A 12,286-nucleotide genomic window follows, 5' to 3' on the forward strand; every position below is an offset into this window, starting at 1 on the left:
CTAATGGGGCGAGCTCACCAGGAGTAGGTGGGCAGGGTGGACTGATGATTTTTGGAGAAATAATGATATAATTCTGGATGGAGTCAAATGACCAAAGAGACAACCAGAACCTTAATCTTTTATCTCTTCACGGCAGCCATTTTCTAGCTGTTTTGAAAACAATTATTCTCCAATATCAGACACCCCTGCATCCAAAGGACACTAACATTTAGTTATGCATTAGACAAACACCTCTGCATCAAGCCTGTTTCATCCAGATTACTCTCTTTCGAGGTTAGCTTCTAATATGAGCAGGTTTTGATAAGAGGAGCGCGGAAAAATGGAGGTGACAGCCGTTGACCTTCATAGGTGTGTGACCTCTCCTTCATCTGCTCCGCTGGACAGCCATTCCATGAGATACGGGCCATGTTAGTAAATGAGATCTGGCACCTTATAGACCTGACATGAATACTGCAGTTATGGATCTGTGACCCAGTGCACTGGATGGCCATCACTCCTGGTCCTAGAGGGCAGCTGGGGTGTCTACTGGTCTGCTCCAATTCAACCTGTTGCAGATAATGGGAAAAAAAGTACTGTATGGGTTGTTAAGCCACAACCCTAAAGGAACCAGTTTTACAATAATCTCAGCTTTGTTTACTCATATCTTCATTTTTGGTGTGTGTCCCCGTGTGTGTGCACATTCCCTGTACAACAATACATTGATTCAATTGTTCCTGTTACAAAGTCTACTTAATTAGGATGGAGAAGCTTGGTCACCATCCATAAGCTAACCGCATAAATTAATGAAATAGAGGTTCATGATTATTTGATCAAACTCTGCTATCATTTTTAATTTCATTCACTCAGTTCCTAAGTGGTTTTAATTGCTGCGATAAATGTGTCTGACAATGAGATGTAACAACAGCTGTTACTCGGCTATAAGTAAGTTTGACAAATATTCTCCACAGTTGTTAATTCATGTTTTAATAACAAGTTATCTACAAATCTGACTGATACCACTGTATTCTGGTTGTTATGGGAAGTGCACTGTCACTGAAGCAAAATAACATATAAAAGAGTTACAAACAAACAGACTGTACCATGTATCTTAAAAGGTCCCTCCAGTTGGCTTCAGTATACACTGTATAAATGAGCAGGGTTGTATTTAAACAAGATGGTGAAGTGGATGTGGAGAGAGTTACATATCTGATTTTCTAGATCTGTTTTTGTTTATGGTGTCAGAGTTTTTGTGTGTCTTCTGTGGACAAAAAAGCACCAGCTTCCAGCATCTCTCAACCATTTACAAGACATTGAGTCACAACCCAACTGAAAGCCAAAAGACACAATTCACATGTCCTTATTGTGTCTCTGTAACAGTTAAGTACATAAATTTAAGGTCTTGTAATCCAGAGAATCAACAAACCATTGAAAGTCAAACTACTGTAGCAGTATACCATTTAGCCGTCCAATAGTTCCCCTTGTAGCCGTTGAGCTTTAACATCTCCCAGTCATTCCATAGTAGCTGTTAACTACACAGCTTGGTGGTCTCGTAATCCAGAGAGTTTGGCAGGCGGTTGCTGAAGGCCTGCAGGGAGGCGTGTATGCGGACCACCTCACTGGCTGTCAGTTTGAGCCGGTGTCTTAGCAGACATGCGAACAGGTCTAGTCTCTGCTGACCTGGGGGGGACAGTCTGTTGACCCGGTCCCTGATCTCCAGCAGCTGCAGCAGAGCCGTGTCCTGGGACCCCTGGGTGTATGGGTAGTCCAGCTGCAAGATCAGGTCATGGATTGCTTCCGGGTCAAAGTGCATGCTGTAGCCAAATACTTGGATGCTGTTGATCTTCATGTAGCCCAGGTTCCGTGAAGGGTCAACCATTTCTAATGGCTCATAGTAGAGGCTGTCGTTCATAGCCCCCGCTGGACCTCCAGCGCCCTGCATCTTTATCCGGCTCCGCAGGTAGATGTGGATGGTCTCAAAGAAGGTCTTCCACTTGTTGCCCAGTGTCAGGGTCCAGTTGAAGCACTCCAGGGGTAGATCCAGTTTGGTGGCCGTCCAGTCTGGGAAGCTGTTCTCACTGACTGGAATGTACCAGCTCTCAGAGTGGCTGCCTCCGAAGGGGTTGATGTAGAGGGTGAGGACGGGCTCCAGTGTGCTGTTCTTGGTCAGGCAGATCTGGAGAGACACGCCCAGCAGCATGTGGACCAGGTTGGACTTGTACTTGTTGCTTTTCAGCGTCAGCAGCATCCTCTTCCTCCAGGATGGGTCAAACCAGCTGTTCAGGCGCATGTCATTGCTGATGAAGATGGCGTGGACCTGGAAGGACAGATACAGTTGTTTAAGTTGTTAAGACAATAGTCAATCTACTTTTTCAAGATCCTACTCAACTTTATTACATTTAAAATATCTCTACAACTTATCCACAAAATCGTTCACAAAATCAAATAGCCATGTATTTACCTCCAGCCTACGGTCGGCCCTCTGCAGGAGGTATCTCAGCTCCAGGTCCTGTAGGTCTGTCTCAAAGCCCAGGTAGTTCTCTGTTGAGTCAGCCACCATGGGTCTGCAGGCCCCCTGTGTTAGGGCGTAGCCAGGGTTGCAGCTCCCACATCGTGTGTGGTTGTCTGGGGCACAGGCTGCGCAGGCGGGACCCTCTCCGATGGCACATGGTGGGGGCAGCTGGCAAGGGCTGTGCTCGTAGCTGCAGGTACAGCTGTGGAGCTCCTCAGAGAAGGAACCCAGCTGGTTGTTCTCAGAACAGTAGAGGAGAGACTGGAAGTGTATCAGCCAGTAGGATTGGGGCCTGGGATGTAGACAGAGAGACAGACAACATAAAACAAAACATTTGGGAATTAAAATGGATGTGAATTGAATTGGTTTATTTAGAAACTTTTTTGCACAATTATACACTACATGACCAAAAGTATGTGAACACCAGTTCGTCAAACATCTCATTCCAAAATCATGGGCATTAATATGAAGTTGGTCCCCCATTTGCTGCTATAACAGCCTCCACTCTTCTGGGAACAGTTTCTACTAGATGTTGGAACACAGCTGTGGGGACTTGCTTCCGTTCAGCCACAAGAGCATTAGTGATGTCGGGCACTGATGTTGGGTGATTATGCCTGGCTCGCAGCGGGCTTTCCAATTCATCCCAAAGGTGTTCAATGAAGTTGAAGTCAGGGCTCTGTGCTGGCCAGTCAAGTTCTTCCACACCAATCTCGACAAACCATTTCTGCATGGACCTCGCTTTGTGCATGGGGGCATTGTCATGTTGAAACAGGAAAGGGCCTTCCCCAAATTGCCACAAAGTTGAAAGCCAGAATCGTCTAGAATGTCATTGTGTGCTGTAGAGTTACAATTTCCATTCACTGGAACTAAGGGGCCTAGCACAAACTATGGAAAAACAGCCTCAGACCATTATTCCTCCTCCAACCAACTTTACAGTTGGCACTATGCATTGGGGTAGGTAGCGTTCTACTGGCTTCCGCCAAAAACAGATTTGATTCATCACTCGAATTTCCACTGCTCTAGAGTCCAATGGTGACGAGCTTTACACCACACAAGCCGACACTTTGCATTGCGCATGGTGAAAGGCTTGTGTGTGGCTGCTCATGGAAACCCATTTCATGAAGCTCCGGACGAACAGTTCTTATGCTGATGTTGCTTCCAGAGGCAGTTTGGGACTCGGTAGTGAGTGTTGCAACCGAGGACAGGCGATTTTTACTCGCCACGCACTTCAGCACTCAGCGGTCCCGTTCTGTGAACTTTTGCAGCCTGCCACAGCCGCTGTTGCTCCTATACTTTTCCACTTCACAATAACACCACAATACAGTTGACCGGGGCAGCTCTAGCAGGGCAGAAGTTTGACAAACTGACTTGTCAGAAAGGTGGCATCCTATGAAGGTGCGACGTTGAATGTAACTGAGCTCTACAGTAAGGCCATTCTACTGCCAATATTTGTATTTGTAGATTGCATGGCTGTGTGTTCGATTTTATACACCTGTCAGCAACGGGTGTGGCTGAAATAGCCAAATCCACTCATTTGAAGGGGTGTCCACATACTTTTGTATATGTAGTGTACTTCGTAAAAAAAATCTAATCAAATCAAAACAGGTATTATTGTAATGGGAAAATATGCTTCTGTGAGTAAAAAACGAAATAAAACATATATCATTATTAATGCACTCTGCGAAAATACACATCTTTGAAAAAAAGAGAACAATATTCTGAAAGAGGCATTTAGAGAGCAAAATCAGTAGGACTAATGGTGAAAGTTAGAACACAAAGTGTAGTTTTAACCGACTCAGAAGTCGAATTATTATTTGCTCTATAAATCGACTTCTCTCTCCATATTATTCCTTCATAATGTGTAAGAAGATGGCACTGCAGTGGATTATTATTTTTTATTAATTCATTTTTATTTAACCTTTATTTAACTAGGCAAGTCAGTTATTAAGAACACATTCTTATTTACAATGACGGCCTACTCCGGCCAAACCCGGACGACGCTGAGCCAATTGTGCGCCGCCCTATGGGACTCCCAATCAAGGCCGGATGTGATACAGCCTGGATAGCAGCAGTCTTACCTGACCAATTCTGCTTTTTTTTTGTGTTTTGTTTTTACACTGATCTTAACTGTATCGACTTCCGACTATATCGACTTCCGGCGCCGACAGAGATGGCCGCCTCGCTTCGCGTTCCTAGGAAACTATGCAGTTTTTTGTTTTTTTACGTGTTATTTCTTACATTAGTACCCCAGGTCATCTTAGGTTTCATTACATACAGTCGAGAAGAACTACTGAATATAAGATCAGCATCAACTCACCATCAGTACTACCAAGAATATGTTTTTCGCGACGCGGATCCTGTGTTCTGCCTTACAAACAGGACAACGGAGTGGATTCCATGCAGCGACCCCAAAAAAAAAACAACTCCGAAAAAGAGGGAAACGAGGCGGTCTTCTGGTCAGACTCCGGAGACGGGCACACCGTGCACCACTCCCTAGCATTCTTCTTGCCAATGTCCAGTCTCTTGACAACAAGGTTGATGAAATCCGAGCAAGGGTAGCATTCCAGAGGGACATCAGAGACTGTAACGTTCTTTGCTTCACGGAAACGTGGCTCACTGGAGAGACTCTATCCGAAGCGGTGCAGCCAACGGGTTTATCCACACATCGCGCAGACAGAAACAAACATCTTTCTGGTAAGAAGAGGGGGGGGGGGCGTATGCCTTATGACTAACGTGACATGGTGTGATGAAAGAAACATACAGGAACTCAAATCCTTCTGTTCACCTGATTTAGAATTCCTCACAATCAAATGTAGACCGCATTATCTACCAAGAGAATTCTCTTCGATTATATCACAGCCGTATATATCCCCCCCCAAGCAGACACATCGATGGCTCTGAACGAACTTTATTTAACTCTTTGCAAACTGGAAACCATTCATCCGGAGGCTGCATTCATTGTAGCTGGGGATTTTAACAAGGCTAATCTGAAAACAAGACTCCCTAAATTTTATCAGCATATCGATTGCGCAACCAGGGGTGGAAAGACCTTGGATCATTGTTACTCTAACTTCCGCGACGCATATAAGGCCCTGCCCCGCCCCCCTTTCGGAAAAGCTGACCACGACTCCATTTTGTTGATCCCTGCCTACAGACAGAAACTAAAACAAGAGGCTCCCACGCTGAGGTCTGTCCAACGCTGGTCCGACCAAGCTGACTCCACACTCCAAGACTGCTTCCACCACGTGGACTGGGACATGTTTCGTATTGCGTCAGACAACAACATTGACGAATACGCTGATTCGGTGTGTGAGTTCATTAGAACGTGCGTTGAAGATGTCGTTCCCATAGCAACGATTAAAACATTCCCTAACCAGAAACCGTGGATTGATGGCAGCATTCGCGTGAAACTGAAAGCGCGAACCACTGCTTTTAATCAGGGCAAGGTGTCTGGTAACATGACCGAATACAAACAGTGCAGCTATTCCCTCCGCAAGGCTATCAAACAAGCTAAGCGTCAGTACAGAGACAAAGTAGAATCTCAATTCAACGGCTCAGACACAAGAGGCATGTGGCAGGGTCTACAGTCAATCACGGACTACAGGAAGAAATCCAGCCCAGTCACGGACCAGGATGTCCTGCTCCCAGGCAGACTAAATAACTTTTTTGCCCGCTTTGAGGACAATACAGTGCCACTGACACGGCGTGCAACGAAAACATGCGGTCTCTCCTTCACTGCAGCCGAGGTGAGTAAGACATTTAAACGTGTTAACCCTCGCAAGGCTGCAGGCCCAGACGGCATCCCCAGCCGCGCCCTCAGAGCATGCGCAGACCAGCTGGCCGGTGTGTTTACGGACATATTCAATCAATCCCTATACCAGTCTGCTGTTCCCACATGCTTCAAGAGGGCCACCATTGTTCCTGTTCCCAAGAAAGCTAAGGTAACTGAGCTAAACGACTACCGCCCCGTAGCACTCACTTCCGTCATCATGAAGTGCTTTGAGAGACTAGTCAAGGACCATATCACCTCCACCCTACCTGACACCCTAGACCCACTCCAATTTGCTTACCGCCCAAATAGGTCCACAGACGATGCAATCTCAACCACACTGCACACCGCCCTAACCCATCTGGACAAGAGGAATACCTATGTGAGAATGCTGTTCATTGACTACAGCTCGGCATTCAACACCATAGTACCCTCCAAGCTCGTCATCAAGCTCGAGACCCTGGGTCTCGACCCCGCCTTGTGCAACTGGGTACTGGACTTCCTGACGGGCCGCCCCCAGGTGGTGAGGGTAGGCAACAACATCTCCTCCCCGCTGATCCTCAACACTGGGGCCCCACAACGGTGCGTTCTGAGCCCTCTCCTGTACTCCCTGTTCACCCACGACTGCGTGGCCACGCACGCCTCCAACTCAATCATCAAGTTTGCGGACGACACAACAGTGGTAGGCTTGATTACCAACAACGACGAGACGGCCTACAGGGAGGAGGTGAGGGCCCTCGGACTGTGGTGTCAGGAAAATAACCTCACACTCAACGTCAACAAAACTAAGGAGATGATTGTGCACTTCAGGAAACAGCAGAGGGAACACCCCCCTATCCACATCGATGGAACAGTAGTGGAGAGGGTGGCAAGTTTCAAGTTCCTCGGCATACACATCACAAACAAACTGAATTGGTCCACTCACACAGACAGCATTGTGAAGAAGGCGAATGCCATAAAGATCATCAAGGACATCAACCACCCGAGCCACTGCCTGTTCACCCCGCTATCATCCAGAAGGCGAGGTCAGTACAGGTGCATCAAAGCTGGGACCGAGAGACTGAAAAACAGCTTCTATCTCAAGGCCATCAGACTGTTAAACAGCCACCACTAACATTGAGTGGCTGCTGCCAACACACTGACACTGACTCAACTCCAGCCACTTTCATAATGGGAATTGATGGGAAATGATGTAAATATATCACTAGCCACTTTAAACAATGCTACCTTATATAATGTTACTTACCCTACATTATTCATCTCATATGCATACGTATATACTGTACTCTATATCATCGACTGTATCCTTATGTAATACATGTATCACTAGCCACTTTAACTATGCCACTTTGTTTACATACTCATCTCATATGTATATACTGTACTCGATACCATCTACTGCATCTTGCCTATGCTGCTCTGTACCATCACTCATTCATATATCCTTATGTACATATTCTTTATCCCCTTACACTGTGTACAAGACAGTAGTTTTGGAATTGTTAGTTAGATTACTTGTTGGTTATTACTGCATTGTCGGAACTAGAAGCACAAGCATTTTGCTACACTCGCATTAACATCTGCTAACCATGTGTATGTGACAAATAAAATTTGATTTGATTTGATTTGATTTATTTGTGCATAATGTCTCCACCATATTTCATATGACCAGAGATCACCAACCTCGAATTGGACAAACATTTCTACTTCAAGGAGTTGGCAGCTCTGGACATCCTGCTCGCTCCGGACCAGGCCCTACTCCCCGGGACTCGAAAGAGGAAGCAGTGGCAAAATAGACTGCCATTACCCTCTGTTCTATTGGCGAACGTGCAATCGCTGGAGAACAAACAGGATGAGCTACATTTGAGACTATCCCATCAACGGGACCTGAAAAACTGTAATATCCTATGTTTCTCAGAGTCGAGGCTGAACGTGGACATGGATATACATCGTGCTGGTTTTTCTATGCATCGTCAAGACCGGACAGCAGACTCAGGTAAGACGAAGGGAGGTTGGTGTGTCTTTGGGTCAACAACAGCTGGTGCCCAATGTCTAATGTTAAGGAAGTCTCCAGGTTAAGCTCACCTGAGTTAGAATACCTCATGATAAACTGCAGACTATACTATTTACCAAGAGTTTTAATCTATATTATTCGTAGCTGTCTATTTACCACTAAGACCGCACTCAATGAGCTGTATAGGGCCATAAGAAAACAAGAAAATGCACATTCATAGGCCGTGAATCAAGCAGAATATTTTAATACCAAAACAGAACATGATAATGAATGACGGCAGGTTGCAGCACTGGACAGTTTGATTTCTATACAGGCTATTGTTTTTTTTTGTTTTACACAGGAGCTGCATATCATCAGGTAGGCCTATATGCACTTGTAACTTTTTTTCATTCTGGAAACTGTCATTTTCTCATTTATCATATTTTATTCCAAGATATTGTTGTTCCAAAATAGATTTGTGTTGACTGTGATTAGGGCATGGGAATATAAGAGCATTTGCTAAGCTAAATTAACAAACCAGGCATGCATAGCACACCACACCACATGATCCTCAAACCAAAGACTGGCCAAATTCGTGTTTCTAAAAGTTCATTTGAAGGCACTGTCGAATTAATGTACAGTATAGCCTAAGAAGGCATTTTTCTTTTCATTATTATTTCATTCTAAATAATACTTTTTCGAAATGTCATTTTATACAGCCTATATTTATAGGCATGTTGTTGAAGTGCTGTTATTGATGTGTTGTTGAAATGTTGAGTGTTCCTGCCAGCCTGTAGCATGTCACAAATGCTTCACAATTTATTTCTTAAATGGCAGGCTAGCCTTGAAATATTAATATAGCCTAAATAATTATTCCTGGATTGATTTAGAGTTAGTATGTTGTTTAATAGCCTGTTGAAATGTTGAACTTCAATTGATTGTGACAGAATCACACATTACTTCCCAATACTTTTTTGTCTCCTCTGCTAAAGAAGTTTGTAGCGCAGCCTCTGAATGTCATACAGACAAACCAAAGATATCCCATATGCATCAGAGTCTCATCTTTCCCGTGCATTTTACAGCTTGTGTCTAGCATTACGGACTAAAGCGTTGTTATAGATCTTAACAAAAGCCACAATACCATCACATACCCTCACCCACCCCCCCAATTCGAGCCCGGGTTTAAACTTACCACATTAAGCCCTTCCCTCACTGACACTGAGATATTTAACGGGTTCATGGTGACTGAAGGAAATGGCTGACACAATCTATAAATGGTTCATTTGAGCAGTCCTAATTCATTTAAACAGTCTTCATTTTAATTTGACTTTAGGCTACTAACAACAAGAGGTCTTTCTGTTGGAGCCTATTTCTTCCTATTCAAGGAATAAGAGGTAGGCCTACCTGTTTGACAGACACAATTATTGCCTACTATCCATAGATTGTGTCAGCCATTTCCTTCATATATATATATATTTTTTTATCAATTATATCAGTAGCAAGCTTACCTCCGGTACTCCTCAGTAGGCCTTGTCCGCGTACACATATAAGAGCACATGCTATGTATATATTTACCCATTGAAGCCATGCAATTACTTAGAACAATATCGACTGCAAACAGGTTCAAGTTAACATTTTAGCAAAGATGGGATTAGTCTACATTTTGTTATTTCGTTTCTATAATTTGTGTAACAAACTCTATTACATAAAATACCATAAATACACATCTTGAAGAAACCACATATTTAGCCGTGGAGGACATTCTGATTGGCCAGTGAGGGGCAAAGCCTTGACACACCCACAACTGGTTTATTCATCAAAAGTCAGTTTGTGCCACTGCCAGCACTGCTCTGATACTTTTTGGTTTTGAAAATAGCTCAAATATTTCTGACACCCCCCCCGAACCTACAGCGCTACCGCCAGCGCTTAGATTTACCATTGCGTTAGGTTTGTTAACCGATTACAAATTACATGACCATCCCCTGGACCAAATAAAAAAAATACTAAACCCTCACCTGAATGACAGCACCCCATTATCTTCCGGGAAACAATTGTGTACATTTCGAACACTTCCTAAGATCGAATCTTACTACGCCGGCTCTGACACTCAACAGCATGTCAGGACATGTAAACTATCACAGTTAACAAAGGGAAACCAAGCCGTGAGCTGACCAGCTGCGCGAGTCTACCAGACAAGATAAATGCCTTCTATGCTCGCATCGATGCAAGCAACATTGAAACGTGCATGACAGCACCAGCTGTTCCGGATGACTGTGTGATCACGCTCTCCGTAGCTGATGCAAGACCTTTAAACAGGTTAACAGGGCCAGACGGATTACCAAGACGCATACACAGAGCATGTGCTGACCAGCTGGCAAGTTTCTTTACTGGAATGTTCAACCAATCCCTGAACCAGTCCGTAAAACCAATTTGTTTCAAGCAGACCACCATAGTCATCATGCCCAAGAACGTCAAGGTAACCTGCCTAAATGACTATCACACCCACATCTTTAGCCATGAAATGCTTTGAAAGGCTGGTTATGGCTCACATCAACACCATCATCCCAGACACTCTTGCTCCACTCCAATTCGCATACCGCCCCAACACATCCACAGATGATGCAATCTCTATTGTACTCCACACTGCCCTTACAAACCTGTACAAAGGGAATCAATATGTAAGAATGCTGTTTATTGACAACAGCTTGGCATTTAACACAATAGTCCCCTCCAAGCTCATCAACAAGCTCAGGACCATGGGACTGAACACTTCCCTCTGCAACTGGATCCTGAACTACCTGACGGGCCGCCCCGAGGCGGTGAGGGTAGGCAACAACACATCAGCCACACTGACCATCAACACGGTGTGTGCTTAGTCCTCTCCTGTATTCCAAGTTCACCAACGTCTGCGAGGCCGCGCATGACTCCAACACCTTCATCAACTTTGCTGATGACGCAACGGTGGTAGGAACTGACACAACAACGATGAGGCAGCCTATAGAGAGGAGGTCAGAGACCTGGCAGTGTGGTGTCAGGACAACAACCTTTTACTCAACGTCAGAAAAACAAAGGAGCTGATTGTGGCCTACATAAAACGTAGGGGGGAGCATGCCCCCATACACATTGAGGGGGCTGTAGTGAAGCGGGTCAAGAGTTTCAAGTTCCTCTGTGTCCACATCACTAAGTAATTAACATGGTCCACACACAGACACTCAGTTGTGAAGAGGGAACGACAGCATCTCTTCCCACTCAGGAGGCTGAAAAGATTTGGCATGGAACCTCAGATCCTCAAAAAGTTCTACAGCTGCACCATTGAGAGCATCTTGAACGGCTGCATTACAGCTTGGTATGACAACTGCAAGGCTCTCGACAGCAAGGCGCAACAGAGGGTGATGGATACGGCGCAGTACATCACCGTGGTCATAATCTCTGCCATTCAGGACCTCTATCCAGAGAGTGTCAGAGGAAGGCCTAAAAAATTGTCAAAGACTGTACTCTCGGCTACTGGATGGCAAGTGCACCAAGTGCAGTGCATCAAGTATGGAACCAACAGGACTATGAACAGCTTCCAAGCCATAAGACTGCTAAACAAGGCTGCTAAATAGCTAATCAAATGGCTACCCGGGTAATTTTTACAAATTATCTTGCACTGACTCTCTGCACACACACTGGACTCTACTCATACACTCACACATACTTACATTTACACCCCAACACAATACAAACACTCTCACACACACACACACACACACACACACACACACACACACACACACACACTTTCACCCTGCTGCTACAGCTCAGCATGTTATCTATCCTGTTGCCTAGTCACTTTATCCCTACCTACAGTTGAAGTTGGAAGTTTACATACACTTAGGTTGGAGTTATTAAAACTTGTTTTTCAACCACTCCACAACTTTCTTGTTAACAAACTATAGTTTTGGCAAGTCGGTTAGAACATCTACTTTGTGCATTACACAAGTAATTTTTCCAACAATTGTTTACAGACAGATTATTTCACTGATCATTCACTGTA

General features: G+C 44.7%; 1 protein-coding gene across 2 annotated transcripts in view; it reads right to left on the reverse strand.

The window, feature by feature from the left end:
• Nucleotides 1-943: 943 nt before the first annotated feature.
• LOC110524583 (BMP/retinoic acid-inducible neural-specific protein 3) overlaps nt 944-12,286 on the reverse strand; it is a 56,956-nt gene continuing 45,613 nt past the window's right edge. For both annotated transcript variants that reach the window (XM_036978426.2, XM_036978427.2), the window contains 2 exons: nt 2,438-2,780; nt 944-2,293 (listed from right to left, as the gene is read on the reverse strand). In XM_036978426.2, the coding sequence (XP_036834321.1) occupies nt 1,505-2,293; nt 2,438-2,780 (1,132 nt within the window). In that variant the 3' untranslated portion in view covers nt 944-1,504. The remainder of the gene's footprint in view (nt 2,294-2,437; nt 2,781-12,286) is intronic.

This window comes from Oncorhynchus mykiss, chromosome 5 (assembly GCF_057628025.1).
Source record: "Oncorhynchus mykiss isolate SJ-2025 chromosome 5, ASM5762802v1, whole genome shotgun sequence".
Classification (NCBI taxonomy): Eukaryota; Metazoa; Chordata; class Actinopteri; order Salmoniformes; family Salmonidae; genus Oncorhynchus; species Oncorhynchus mykiss.